The 15,741-nt window shown below is 34.4% G+C and overlaps 1 protein-coding gene across 5 annotated transcripts in view; it reads left to right on the forward strand.

Annotated features, from left to right (window-relative positions):
* The first annotated feature begins 366 nt into the window (after window positions 1-366).
* LOC144443572 (protein unc-13 homolog B-like) overlaps window positions 367-15,741 on the forward strand; it is a 179,241-nt gene continuing 163,866 nt past the window's right edge. For all 5 annotated transcript variants that reach the window (XM_078133104.1, XM_078133107.1, XM_078133109.1 and 2 more), the window contains exons 1-3: window positions 367-528; window positions 694-723; window positions 1,155-1,254. In XM_078133104.1, the coding sequence (XP_077989230.1) occupies window positions 507-528; window positions 694-723; window positions 1,155-1,254 (152 nt within the window). In that variant the 5' untranslated portion in view covers window positions 367-506. The remainder of the gene's footprint in view (window positions 529-693; window positions 724-1,154; window positions 1,255-15,741) is intronic.

A 15,741-nucleotide genomic window follows, 5' to 3' on the forward strand; every position in this document is an offset into this window, starting at 1 on the left:
ATGTATGTATGTATGTATGTATGTATATATTTGATAATAATAATATTCATTACGTTTCCGAGATACGGTGAATTCCCGTCAGTCCACAGTGTCCACGATCAGTTGGTCTCATGTGATGGTACCGTGGTTTATTGGGCCGGAAGAAGTGACACATTTTTACGATGGTTTGCTAGGTGATAAATTGATTCGTACGACGTGGCACAACTAGATTAAAAAAATACATCCACGAAAATCGTAAACATACCCAATATCAAACATTCGCTAGATCTGAAAGTTCACGTACTGAGCTCTTAAATATTCATAAGATTAGTTTGTTCCTCCCACTGCCGTGACGTCACAGAGCGCAGTTCTGATTGAACGAGCGAAGATGGCGGAGTGGACACATAGCAATGGATCTGCCACTTGCTAATACTGAAGCCGTAGTATTCAAAAACTGCAGCAGTTTTAGCAACAAAGACAATGTGAATACGTAGATTGTAGAGTGCAGATTCAACGCAGCCTAAACGATGTCTTTGCTATGTGTATGTGGTAAGTGTCAGCGATTTCGTTATCATTCCGATTTTTGTTGTGATTTGCACTCGACTCGATCAGGCTGCGCTTACTGTCTGATTGCTATGTTAGCTGCGGCCTCGCAGACTGAACACACCGGTAAAATATCTAACTTGTATTTCCTTTTCTGTTTTTCATTTGTAGTAAAATCAGCTAGATTGACAGGAGCTGCAGGTATGTACGCTTATATTGTCTCAGTAACATGTACTGGTAGCGCGAGCTGTGATTTTTACCCTCATTTTTGTACGGGCTTCTGTTTCTACTGAACTGTACATACATATAGATTCCGGAGGCACACCGGGTGAATCCGTACACACAATCACAGGGGAAATAGATCAGTCGTATCCGCATACAAATCAAGTTCTCGCTCATAGTAATTAAAAATGAAGTGGCGAAGTAGGCCAGTCAGGCATATCCAATTATAACGATTGCACAATTTTACTTGCTTTACCTATATCTTTGCTTTATACCGTAAATGTGTTTATCACGAATGAATGAGTGAGTGAATGAATGAATGGCTTACATAATTTTGGCGTAATCTGATTGTCGATTTTTTTTTCGAATTCACGATCTTCTGTGTATCCTTTTTGTTTTCGATTTTACAGAAAAATTTAATTCGTATGTGACGCTAAAACTACAAAATGTAAAATCGACCACAATAGCAGTTAAAGGGAACAACCCGAGCTGGGAACAAGACTTCATGTTGTAAGTACCCCAATATTGGCTGTTCGTATGTTTATAAATTTACCGCGCCATCATCCGTGTCATGCAGTTTGCACTGTTTGGTGAGTGCCTTCAGGGTCGTATGGTATCGAATGTATATTGAACAACAGACTGTATGACACTCAACGAAGTGCAGCTCACTTCGCTTTAAAAACACACAATTTTAGATTAGACAACCTTTGTGATGCAAATGTTAGTATTACACAAAAATCAATTGGATTTAGGAAAAAAACATACTGCAGGGGAGCATCATGCCATGCATGGAGGTAGGAATGAAGGGGAGGAGACCTAGATAACAATAATATTGTCAAGATTAGTACAACCATTCTATTACTTCACCTGCTGTTTTTAATTACCGCAGTGGCCATTTATAATGCAGTTTTATGACCTTTTGAAATTCATCAGTTTTTTATTGTTATATTTTTTTTCTGTGGATAATATCATATTTTATGAGGTATTATTAATTTGATATATATACGATACTTAATAAAGCAAGTGTCTTAATTCAGATTGGCAGTTAATATTTGTAATCCTGTTAGCACTACTTTCAATAGCTACTGGTCTGATGTTAGGTAGTCATAATTTGTGTTGTCATCACATCTCAAAAGTGTACCTTTTTGATGTTGACACAGTAATTGATACATTTAGCCTCATGAAGATAAAAGTCTTTTTATTCATCGCTTTTGTTATTCAAAATAGCTATATTCAGTGATAGGACTCTTTTGTGGAGTTATTATCGATATCAATAAAATATAGCAACCTGAAGGTTGAAAAATAAATTTATCACTTGCTTAATTTCTCTATTTGGATTACTAAGTAATAAGTGTATTGAATTAGCTAAAAATGATTGCCAATGTTTGCGGATGTATTTTACATTATGAAATGAACACCTGTTGTTAAGAAAGTATTTGTTTCATATTTTCCGATATGAAATGTGTCATAAGTCCAGGTGATGGATTACATAACAACCAAGCTTAATTTAAAGACATGTTATGTTCAAAATAATTTATGATGTGGTAAATTGGGATTATTAATTTAATATTGAGAATTATTATGTAAATTAATCTGTCTTTGTGTTGTAAATCAGTTTAAAAAGTTGACTAGTTTCAAACCTCAGTGGGCTCTTTCAAAAACCTTTTTTCAAATTTGATACCACTTAGATATTAGTCACCTATTTCAGTAAATAAACCATAGCTTTTGTAGAAGTTACTATTTGAAGTACATCTAATGACAGATGAAATAATCTTACTATGAGTAACCTGTTATTTCCATTGATTCATTTATTGTGGGGTTTTTTTCTATGTTACAAAATGTCTTTTAGTCCAGCGCACACTTCGCAGTATACTTAACATTAATATTAAAGTATTTGCACATCAATCAAAGATTGACCTTTGACCCGACCAGCAATGACACTTATCTTCACTTCCGACATTTGCCATTATCAAGTTATGTTATTTGTCTGATTTGAATGGAAAAGAGGAGGGAGTGGGGTAGAACAAGCTGAATTGAAATTTTGGGGTGTAATTTTTCTTGCATATCCAGAAGGTACTCACAGTATTGTACTTATTGGAGCATACTTACCTGTCACTTGCAGTTAACTTACTTCATTCTGGATATTAAGATATAACTTATATAAACTGATAGTAATTTCTCATACATACTAAGACATCTCTACCATGCAATCAACTGTTCTAACAATGCCAGAAGACAATTGTAATATCATAGAAGGCATCCATTGACATTAACATTATACTAGAATAGTTTTATGTTAGTAATAAAAAGTGTTTTTAAACTCCACTTTTGCCACTTTGATATTTCAAGTATCCTGGAATTATGTCTTTGTTCTTGTCAAGGAAACAATTCGATGAGATGAATGACATCCCATTTGTAAATTAAGACTTGATAATTATTTTATGTACTCACAAAATACTTACAACCATTAGTTTTCAAATTTGACAAGTAGTTTTCAGATTATTAAATGATAGACATAGTAAATGAAAGTGAAAATAGTTTTCAGATATTCACAATGATGTGTACAGGTTGTAGATTTCATATTAAAGAGGAATGGAAGGGTGAGAGGTTAAAGGTGAGAGTTCAATCAGTAGGTAAATTTTTGGTGTATCTTGAGTATAATGCAAATACTGTTTTTATCTCACTTCAGAATTGAAGTCTTGTATAATATAATTATAATGGCATGAGAGGGTAATTTCTCGGTCAAGTGAGAACATTTTTCAGAACTACTTTTGTTATGGAGAAAACAATGCAAGGTTTAAGGAAGTGCAGGGAAGATGTGAAAACTACAGTTTGTCATGGTTTAGATTAATGCATTCATGTATGCAGACACAAGAAATCACATGTACAATGATAGTTGACCTGGAGCTGACAGTGCAAACTGATATGATAAACAACTGTTATATGATATGTATGGTTTTGATTAAAAGTTAACGACTGATAAAATAAACAGAATTGAAATTTAAATATGTATTGTATACTACAAAGATGACATTTTCAAAATGTTAAGTTTTCATAGTCTTCGTAATTGAGATTTTTGGTAATTTTTTCAGATTTATCTCTATTCACTTTTCCTTTTAAGTTGTCTAAATGTGAACACCATAGCAACAATTTCAACTTTAGTAACACAAATACTGATCTAGTAATTCATACACTAATTTTACTTTGTGTCTTATAAACATATGTAAGCTTTTAGAAAAGTTATTGGAAGGGTATAAAACAGTCGCTGAAAATATCTTATTTATTGCAACATGTTAGAAATTATTAAAAACATAAAAAGGAATGAGGCGTTCTAAATTGTATTCTACATTTCAGAAAAATTATCAGAAAGTTACAAATCAGGTTCTGAAAATACCTGATATTTTCGTTTGGCCATCTAGTAATTATTTGTCTACAAACAATATCCACTTGGTTTAATAAAGAGGGTAATATGTTAGACATCATTGAAACCATCACGGAAATAGGTGATTTTATTCTACATTTTTCTGTCTATATCACCTTGCATGATTTACATCAAGTGCTCACGATGTTACATCTTTTACAGTATGACTCATAATATGAATTATGTTACACGAAAAGTACGGTTCGCATACATGACTTGTTACCCCTGAGATTGCAGACATGCTTCACTGAACAGAACAATAACAATAGGGAGTCAGTTCACCAAACAATAACACTCTTTGAGAGAGTTACACATCATTACCATACCATATTACTGTTGCTCTGAACAGAACAATGACAATAGTGATTCACTTCACCAACAATAACACTTTGAGAGAGTTACACATCATTACTTATTACTGCTGTTCTATCTTACTTCATGACCATTGCTAATGACCATTGCTAATGACCATTGCTAATGAATATAAAGAATTTATCATGCATAGGTTTCCTAGAATTCATAATTGTACAACGATATTTTGATTAAAAATTTCAATATCACTTATTTAGAATTATACAATTCTGAAGGCTCATTTAAAGTTTCAGATTCTAAGTATTAGGCGTAAAAAAAAATTGTGTGGAATTTTAGAATAGGTGGGGTAGGTAGATTTTTTATTTTATTTTTTAAAATTATTTTTTTTTCATATGTGAGTGTCTAGTTCAGGTAGTTATGTTTTCCATTGTTTTCCATATGGTCTCCGTGTTATTGGTTTCTTCTCATCAGATGTATAGCCATTACAGATTGGAAGAACAGTTTTATATTGTCTTTTTTGAGTTGATTTCAGTTTCTGCATCCAATATTTCTTGCGAGACTTCACGATTTTCACGATTTTTTTTTTCTCGAATATGTAAAAAAAAGTTTAGGGTCAGGGTGATAAACTAGGTGGGCTCGGGTAACAGGAACCAAACAACTTTTTTTATTTGGCCTTACTAATATTTTTAGTAGATTTTATTTGAGCAATAAATAAAGTTCAATCCTAAACATAATACTGTTGATACAGTTATATACAAGTTTTATTATGATACCATTATGAGTGAAACATGTCTCAGTTGTTGTACATTTTACAGGACGTGCAGTATATCTGTAAGTTTGATTCAAGCATTTAATTATAGATTTGCACTATTTAAATAATGTGATACATTATTTTCAATATTGAATTATCTGCCCGTTGGCATCATCTTATCAATGAATCACTTGGATAGTCTTGAGTCATAACTGATGTGGGAATCATAGTAATTTCGTTTATAAATAAAACAAATATCCGTCTGAGTCCTCCTCTTGCAGTTTGTAGATATACAACATGTATGACTCTAAATGCTTAGAATCGGTAGAACACATTATGTGATTACAAATTAAAAAGATACCAGTATGGGTGACTTTAATCAGCATTTATTGAAATAAAAGAATAATTGTTTTATTTGCTGCTCAGCTACATGTTTTTCTTATTCTAGCGTTATGATGTCATACCTGATATAATCGTAGACGTGGGGCTTGAAATTAACAGTAGTCTCATGTTTACAGACTACCAAGTCTTGTCATGGTGCTACCTTAATTTGCATTTGGTAACATGTTAGGCTATCACCAACTATGCAATGAATTAAAGTATAGAAGATTTACGGACATGAACTTTTTTTTTGGCTTATTACAAAGATAAAGATACATCTCTTTTTCATAAATGGAAATTTCACAAAACCTTTTATGAAAGTTATCAATTTCAAAAACTTCATTTCTTAATATGTGCATTTATTTTTACATTTCCTAACTACAATATTAAACTCTACACTCTGAATATTATGTAAGTATTTTGGGTATTTTAGTAACACACATTTCCAATAGAAGAATTGTCTCCAGTTCAGGAATATAGGGCTATTGGATACCATCCTTGGGCTACCACTTTCTGAAATTGGTACCCCACTGGGACTACCAAATTAAAGGGACATGGGCCAACTTGAGACAGTTTAATCTTGATGAATTATTAGTTTATATACGAAACTTATACTCAAATAAACATATTCATGTTGATTTATGTTTAGAAATGGGTGTAAAATATATATATATGGAGGTGATAGGTTTATACATGTGAATTGTCCCTTTAAACATGAAGACTACAATAATAGTATTTGTACAGTGTACCAAAGAATTAGGTCATGTGATTGTTTACATTTGTTTACAGTTTGGCTAGGTGTGACTGCTACTGCTTTCATGCTTTCATTGTACAAGTGACGATTAGCATATTTCAGTGAAGTACAATAAAATAGAGAATTCTTGATGGTTAAACAAAAATAAGTCAGATCTGGCCCATTTCTCTGTGACATGAAACGAACATAACTATAAAAACCCTTTCCGTTTAAATTATTTACTTTGTGCACCACACCCAAGACTTAACAAGAAAACAGATGTAAATAGACAACTAAGAAGTTAATTGTCTTGGCTGTTATCTTGAAAGAATGCTAGTCATTTGTAGAGTAATGTGTGTGTTTTTCTGCTTTATTCATTTGACCACAGAGCAGTCTATAAATGGCGGGAAGTCAGTCCCTGGCTGATTCTTGTTTGGTTAAGGAAATTAACATTTGAAAGATCAGCAATGAACATATTTACTGTGTCTCTCTTGTGCTGTCAGTAAAAGCAGTTGTCTATGTGATGATCAAAATATGGTATTTGATTTGTTTAAGATTTACATACTGTTTGTTGTATTGCTAGGCACACCTGCAGTAGAGTGGGTGATAGAAACAGACATTAGATGTTTGTCAGGGGGTTCCAAGCCTAGTTCTTTTCCCAACTGTTTGTTGTATTGCTAGGCACACCTGCAGTGTAGTGATTGAAACAGATATCAGGTGTTTGTCAGGGGGTGTCAACCCAAACACCATTCCAATGTTAGGAAGTGCCACGCTACCAAGGTCAGGGGTTCCAACCCTAGCCTTACTCCAAACCCCAGTTTTGGCATACTGAATCAGAAATTCTCATCTTTTGCACATATTAGCAGCCTACTATAAAGCAACAAAAATTGGAAATACCAGTCATCCTCACGTCTAAACATACGCTAGGGTTTTGTGGACCTCATTTATGCACCCATATAAAGAAAGTGTTTTCATCGATGGTCAAAAACATGTCAAGAAAGACATACTCTGTGTAGTGTCATCGTAATTTTTTTTTACAAGTATCATAACCTCTATCCAGTAGGTTATAAATGCTCAAATTGCTAACATTACAGAAACACGTCTGATTCAAATTTAAAATGGCAACAGAGGTTTTGCAGTGGCTGTTCTGTGTTTAAATCCTCTGCCTTTCAACCTTGGTCTGCAGTAAGCCATATCAGTCACAGCAAAGATTTGCAAGATACAAATCCACCATACATGTACCTGATAGCATTTCACTATTTTACATGGTTGGCCTTTGGGCATGTCTGTTTAATGCAAGTCAGCTGATAAGCTGCCTAGACAAAAGGGCAAATGCATACAACCAGTCAAAGAGATAAGGTATCCTCAGAGTCAATATACTGTAGAAGGCCATATATGTTACTATGGAAACAATAAATTTGGATTTCTCTATCTCTGATTAAATTCATTAAAGGTTGAGAACCATGGGGTCATCCTAACAAGGGGGACGAGAGGAGGTGGGAAGAGGTGGAGTCTAGTAAACCATAGTTTTGGTGGAGAAACCAAGTAAAATATCTTGATAATTTACAAAGATTTACCTACTTTGTTATTAGGGATAATTTGTTTTGTATTTCCCAACCCTGCTTTAAAATCATTATTCTTGCTTTGGTTTGAGAACCATGGTAACAAGGAGGTGGGGGGGGGGGTACAAATTAGTCACTCTGCGGTAAGTAGCTAGCTGTTTGCACAGGCATGTGATACTCATTCAATGTAGAGGTTGTTGGCATCTATTTAGAAGTGAATTAGATCAATATATTATATGTTTATCAGGCCAATTTTAGGCAACTGTATCTGAAGTATATCCTGTGTAGCATCACAACACCCTCCTTATAGTAGTCTCTGATTGCATTGTAGTAGACAATGTTACAAATTGGTACTTGAATATCAGTATCTTACAAGGTATGTAGAGATAGCTATGTTTGTGTAGTAGGGACATCATGTTATTTTATCTTAAGTGTTTACTATGTACAATAGTATAGTAGTATAAGATGTATATACAAATTGTTTTGGGGATGGGGGTGGGATGGGGGGGGGGGGGGTTAGTACATTGCCAGATGTTTGCCTCATTCAAGTTATTGTCAAGACTAAGGATTTTTGACAAGATTATGCAGGTTTTTACTAGTTAACTCAGATTTTTGCAACTTTCTCCCTGGAATGTTTTAACAAGAAGGCTATGAAGTGAATGGTAACACATAGTGTCTGTATTTGTACTTTTAGAGTGAGTGAGTGGATGGGTGGTTGAGTGAATGAGTAGGTTGGTAGGTGGATGGATGGGTGGATGGGTAGGTGGGTAGGTGGGTAGATGGGTGGGTGAGTGAATGAGTAGGTTGGTAGGTGGATGGATGGGTGGATGGATGGGTGGTGGGTAGGTGGGTAGATGGGTGGGTGAGAGTGAGAGTGCGTGGGTGAGTGAGTGAGTGAGTGAGTCATCACTCAGTCATTCAGTCACTCAGTCAGTCATATTATTAGCTAGTTTGTCAGTAAAAATCATGTATAAGCCAGTCAGATTGACTGAGAGGCAGGCAGTCAGTGTGTCAGACCAAGAGTCAAGTATATTTGTAGCCAACCAGTCAGTCATTCAAACTGACAACACAGATTAATCTGTCTATACCTTAACAATATTGTAATGTTTTCATGAAATCATGAAAGTATTGTCCTTGAATCTGTAATATAACACAGACAAATCAAAATATTGATTTGATATTGTCAGCTCATTCACATGTAGCTAGATGACTTGTGCAACCCTTTTGAAGAATACAATTTAGGATGCAAACAAAGTGAGATGTGTTCCAGATGTTTAATTTCTTTTGATGAATAATATATTTATAATTTGCCCTTATCTGTGTCTATTGAATAATTTATAATATAATTGTGAGATTTATAAAACTGAATTTAAAAACAGAAATATTGTGAATATGTATTTGCTCCTAAAAAGTGAGCATCGGGACTGGGTAGCAGACATTTGACATGTGCGTAACCATCATTTACATCTAAATCCATAGCATGAATATGAAAAATGAGTTCTTCTGATACCTCGTGTTCTCTGAGGAGGTAGTTAAAACTGATTGAAATGCAGCCAACAATGATCGGATGGATGACTGCTACCGTATCAGCTCGTTCACATTATGTAAAAACTCTCCGGAGGATTATGAAACCCTGTTACATGATGAATATATCTTGCACCTTCATCTTCCAAGAAAACTGACTAATCTATAAACTCGTTTCTCAGAACTTCTCATCTTTCTTGTCAGCCAGGGTATATCATTTCTACTCTTGACATGATCTGTAGTTGCAACAACTAAACTCCTTCAACTCTTTTTAACATTCTCTCATGCTGAATTTATATTTAGTGTGCACAAATTTGTGGAGTTTTTGTTGTTAATCTTGCTGCAAGGTCCTTGCAGGATTTGTATACAATATATCAATGTGTATAACAAACTCAACAGTTTTGAATCACGTGTAAACCACTCAGTGAGTTTATGTATTGAGTATTCGTAGTACATGGATGTGTATTTTCAAGTTATCGCAAACATTCCTTCAATAAGTAATTAAAATGTGTGGATGGTTCAGGGACGCAATTGCACTTTACTAAAAGTGAAGGATATCTTGTGAATTCTTGTTAGTAAAGAGTTGACATTGATCGGAATGTACATGTAGGTAAAAGTGACGTATGACACTAGCATAGCAAGGCAAATTCTGTTAAACGTATTGTCGATTGCTTCTTTTGTTATTGTAATTGTAATGCTTTTAACGGAAGTTGCATAGTAAGTCTTATACGTCAGTTCCACCTAAGTTTGGAGCAATTCCAGTGCCATACTACTCAGTGAAAGTGAATGAAAACAATCAATTTTGTCTCATATTTTAATACGTAGTAAATTCATAATGTATCCTTCCCCTTTCGTCTACGTGTCATAAAATAGTGCAATGACTTCTACATGACCTAGACACATTATGTCATGACCATACCATGACATGAAGTCCTGTAATGAGTTTGGGTCCCCAGCTAAAATAAGAAGATCACTTAAAAAGGTCAAAGTCTTCAAATGTTTGTTCTCAAAATAATCTAGTTGTTTGTGTACAAGTAAAACCTATTATTCAGCAAAGTCAGAAGTTAAATACTGATCAATTTCATTATGATATTCCAAGTACTTTGTCTAACTTGTACATTAGGAATACGTGGACTAATCAAACGTGTTAAATAAACCGTGAAATAAAGCATGCATAATCTCAGGTTTTGTTCGATCATTGGTTTCATTGAGAGAAATTAACATCATACATACACACTCCAGTATTTCATTTGAAATGAAATCTACTCCTCATCATGCAATATGGAACGTATGTGTGTGTATTTCTTTTGTTCAGCTGAGGAAGTTATGAATGACGTAAGGGTCCTTGTCATCATGAATAGATGACGAATATTGACTAACTACTTATGTAACATGTATGTTCCGGCAGAAAGAGGAAAAATGTCGAGTGAATAATATGATACCTGTGCAAGCTTAATTTAAGAAAAAAGAGAGAAAAGAAAGGCAATTGTGAATATTTTGTTATAGTTTGATCACCTGAGAACAATGATGTAGATGGACACTCATGATGTAGAATGAACAGGGTACAAATTCCATATTTTCTGTTTGCGTACATACAACTTGGCTTGTGAATTAATATGACGTTGGTAATTAAGATTTTGGCTTTGATACTAAGACACAAACTAAAACTATTGTTTTGACATGTTGATATAAGCTATTGAATGGACGTTGTTTCTATTGTAATTTGTACTCTCAGTAGGGTGGTGTTTCTTCTAGCTAGTTTTATCTTGATTACAGGATGATCAGCTCCGCACAACAGAGGCACTGGTACACTCACTTGTGTGATCTCATGTCATTGAACATTCATATTAATTATTCTATATCTTCGTATGCTCAATTGCTACTGTAGTACCTAAAGTTGTCACACACTGTGGAAGTGGTTTGAAAAGCTGATCATAGTCAGATGCAGTATTTTTCAGTCAACAGAAAGTAGATTGCTTCAATACCCAACACTATTCCATTTTATATTTTAATTTAAGCTATTTTGCAAATGGAAAGGGTGAAATGTTAAAAGGATAATAAAATTATTTATTTTTTATTTGATTGTGGTAGGTGAACTTTTTAACATTTAATGAGTAAAATCATTCAAAAATGGATAAATTATGTATTATGAGATATTACTTTAAAAAAAAACAGGTTTACCCCGGTACTGAAAAATCTGATTTTGTGTGAATATTATGAAACGGCATTCATACAGCCAGAGCACACATTTTCTGTTGATGCACTTATGTATCTTCTTGGACAGTGTTATAAAGAGGCCTGTGGTGTTATCACAATACCAAATAGTAACACTCCCCATGCTGTGTTCATTGATCAAAGAATGAAGTAAAGAACAATGGAAACCCTACAAATTATGGTCAGGTGGTTAGAGCGACTGGCAGGTTGCAGCTTTGAGCACTATCACAGTTTGTTTCTGAATCGCTAAAGTCCTTGGGCAAGATTAGAACCATGATTGTACCCTAGTCAACCCAGCTGTATTAATCACTGCTGTCAGGTATATTTAGTCTAGGAGCTATCCATGGCTTTCAAGAGATTCAGTGCCATGGATATATCCTCTGATTGCTTGAAGGTCTGACGTTTATAGCCACGTTTGAGGTGCTTGGTGCGGTAAAGACAAGACAAGGCATCTTTCTTTAATAGTGCAAAGACTTTGTTCTGTCTAGCCAACACCATCTCTAGCAGTCACTTGCCAGCTAGGCATAATAGCTCTCTTCTGCAAAATGGCTCCGAGTAGAGTATGTGTTGTGGGCTGTGCAGTAATTTATTTCGAACACGTAATAAATCCTGGAGGATTTATTAAAGGCTATGTTGTGTAACGCCTAATACAGAAAAGAAAAGAGTGTGATACCCTCCCCCTTAACTAGAATGGTATGTGCTCTAAAGTGTGAGAGAAGTAGAGTACACATGTATAACAAAAATGTGCAGCAAGCAAACAGAATTGTCTCTGGCAGCAGTAATCAGGCTGAAGTGCTTCTCCCAAATAAAGACTGCCTTGCCATGAATGATATGTGATTTCATCATCTTAATTTTTCTGCACTTTATAGCAGGCCAGAAGAATGAGGTTCTTGAAACCTTAGAAGATTGCTGAGGCTGTTAAGCTAATTAAACCATAAACCGTTTGATTCAGTACATTTATTGTAGGGGTCTTAGTAGTGAAACTAGGCTGTGTGGTAATATGTATGTGTTCCGGAGATTACAGCATGATAGTGTGCACTGACTATAGTTTGCAGAAAAGCTAGAAGTATTTTTAGAGGACAGTGGCTGAAAAGTAAGAAGACTAGTAAAAAAGTAGAGTCATTTGTGTATCATGCTCTTTTGTCAGGTGTCATGTGTGCCTTGAAAGTCCTTGACAAAAATGTTCATACAGCGAGAGACTAAAGTGTATGAATTGATCAGTCCCAAAATTGTGAAAATCCCTGACAGCTAAATTTTTCACTGTGGGAAGTCAATTTATAGACCTATTTGCAAATTGTTCCCTGAAATGGCATTATAGTACAGTATGCTATTTGTATAAAGTTGACTGTGAAAGTTTATCGAAATTGATTTAAACATTTCAGGAAACTCAGATCTAGAAATTTAGATAATGAGAGAAATATTTACATAACTTATCATATAAAACTAGGATTTGCCATCTCTCTCTCCCTCTCTCTCTCTTTCTCTCTCTCTCTCTCTCTCTCTCTCTCTCTCTCTCTCTCTCTCTCTCTCTCTCTCTCTCTCTCTCTCTCTCTACATGTTAATATCTATGGAAAAAAAATTGTCTTTAAAAAAAAAAATTTTCTTTTTAAAAAAAATTGTCTTTTTTATCAGTCAAGTTTTCATCAAATTGATATTTATCGATGCAAGCTGTTACTAGTTCTAATACACTTCAATAGGATGGTAATGAGATTTATTAGGCTTAAAAACATTACAATTATCCCACTCTTTTCTGCAATTATTTTCCACATGAATAATTAATTCATATCATATCGTGAACTAGCAACATATTGGTTTGTATCTAGTGTCTCATGGCGGGGCTTGACATTGACTTTGAAGTCAAGGGCACAGAGTTTGCCATATTTTATATTCATACTGTCACTTATATTACGATCATGAAATTGGCAAGTCAAAATCAATATATCGACATTGTCCAATGCATACGTTATTATTGCTGTTATTATTTCATTTCATGTCAGTAAAAAGAATGCAACATTCAAATATAGCCTAATTAAAAAGAAAAAAAAAGAAAGAAAAAAAACCCCCCACACACAAGTTTAGTGGATTTCAGAAAGACAAACCTGATAATACTACTCAGGTAATGTGGTACAAGTACCGGTATCTAAAGTATGATTTAAAATTCCCAGAGCAGAGGATTGCATCAGAATTGAGCACCAGTCGGATCTGAACATGTAGGCTGCAAAACCTGTGTTCAGAATACATTGAAGTAAACCTACGGAAGTATTAAAGTAACATATTGCCATAACAACTGTTTATCTAATTTGCAAAGAAATTTTACGCTAACTTTCATCCTAAGCACCCCTGTCACCTTTTGTTTAAAATTCCAAGACATAATAAAGATTCAGAAATTTTTTGTTCGGAGTGAATATTTGGAGTGATTTTTACTTCAGGGACTATTTACATAAATTAAATTTATATAAATAGTCCCTGAAGTAATAGTGAAATCAGATGTTTCAAACAATGTATTCTTTATTGATGTTTATATCCCTGTCAGTCTGTGACATGGCCTAAAAGTTTGTTCTGAGTTGTCTGTTTTTTGTAGGTCTGTTTTGTCAAGTACAGATAAAAGCAAACTAGTCAGCTTTTGGCCAGAACTAAAATTAGAAAATTTATTAATTATATTTGAAAGTTTACAAATAAATTGAAGATATAACTTTCTAGGTGAATTTTTGTGCCAAAAGCAAAAAAAAATGCCGAAAAAAGAAGAAAAATACTGAAAGAGTATTCCAATTACATACGCAATTTAGTAATTGTTTGAATTTGGAACTTTGATCATTTTGGATAGTGAACACATCTAAAACCATACTATACTTCTAAATAAACAGTAATGTAAAAAAATTCCACTTAGCATACATTTCCTAACATACTCATGTTTGTAGCATAAGTGAAAGGTAAGTAATGCAATGTTCTAATCATTCATTGTTTAATACTGTCTCAAATTATACAACATTATATAAAATTATAAAACCATGGTTCAAATCTTGCCCAAGGACTTGAGCCACTCACAAACAAATGACATCAATGGGGCTCCAACCTGCAACCAACAGATTCCAAGCCGGCCACTCTAACCATTCACCTATCGTGACTCATAAGGATTTCATAGGATCACTCTTTTGCTCTGAACTAACTTTTTCAATAGCTCTGCCAGACAAGTATATTTTGAACAAAATGTTAATCTTGATCTGACATGGGCCTTTAATTTTTGGACAAGATCCAGTAAACAAGGTGGGTATTATGTAGTCAAGATTTCCATTTGCATCACACTTGTGTCTTGTCCTTCTGTACTTGTTGTGTCTGTTGATGTCTTGTTTTCTTTTGTGGAACGGTATATTGTACTTAGACAAGATTACACAAGTAGTCATCCAGTCCCTTTGGAGATATATTGAAAGGATTGTATAGTTGTCATGGTAATAGAATATCCTTGGTAGAGCATACAGTGTCTGCTATGATCGTACTGGGTCCTTTTAAAGTGGCCAAGGAATTTATTGATGGTTTGTCAGGCGATGAAATGAATCGTGTTGTGTTTTTTAACAACAATAGCACTTCTCAAGTCATGAATTACGTATAATGTCAAAACGAAAGTTTGCCTGCAGACACCGCCCCCCAAATGTCAGATACTGGACCTGTGTACTAATATGGGTCAGTAGGCTTTAGATGTTTGTTACAAGTGAACACACTTATTTTGTAACATGATCACGATTTGGAAGAAAACTTTCTTCCAGTGGTTGTTTCGTAATTGATTCATAACAAAAGAAACAGCTGAACTGTGTTAAAACTGCGGGGGTGATGATAGTAGGGAAAACAGCAACAACGATGTGTATACAATAGATGGTTGTGGAGGAAACATAGTTGAAATAGTTGGACTGCTAACTTTCATTTCTCATCACGACATGCTATCAAAACTCATGTATATTGTCATTGCAGTGTGTGTCGGCATTTTTACAGCTCAGTATAAAGAAAGGGGGTAGGGGGAGGGGGGTATAGATTACCATACATTGCACCCCAATCTTGATGGAAATTCATGTAAAAATGACAAGAGAACTATTAAAGGTAGACTTTT

Source organism: Glandiceps talaboti, chromosome 12 (genome assembly GCF_964340395.1).
Source record: "Glandiceps talaboti chromosome 12, keGlaTala1.1, whole genome shotgun sequence".
Taxonomy (NCBI): Eukaryota; Metazoa; Hemichordata; class Enteropneusta; family Spengelidae; genus Glandiceps; species Glandiceps talaboti.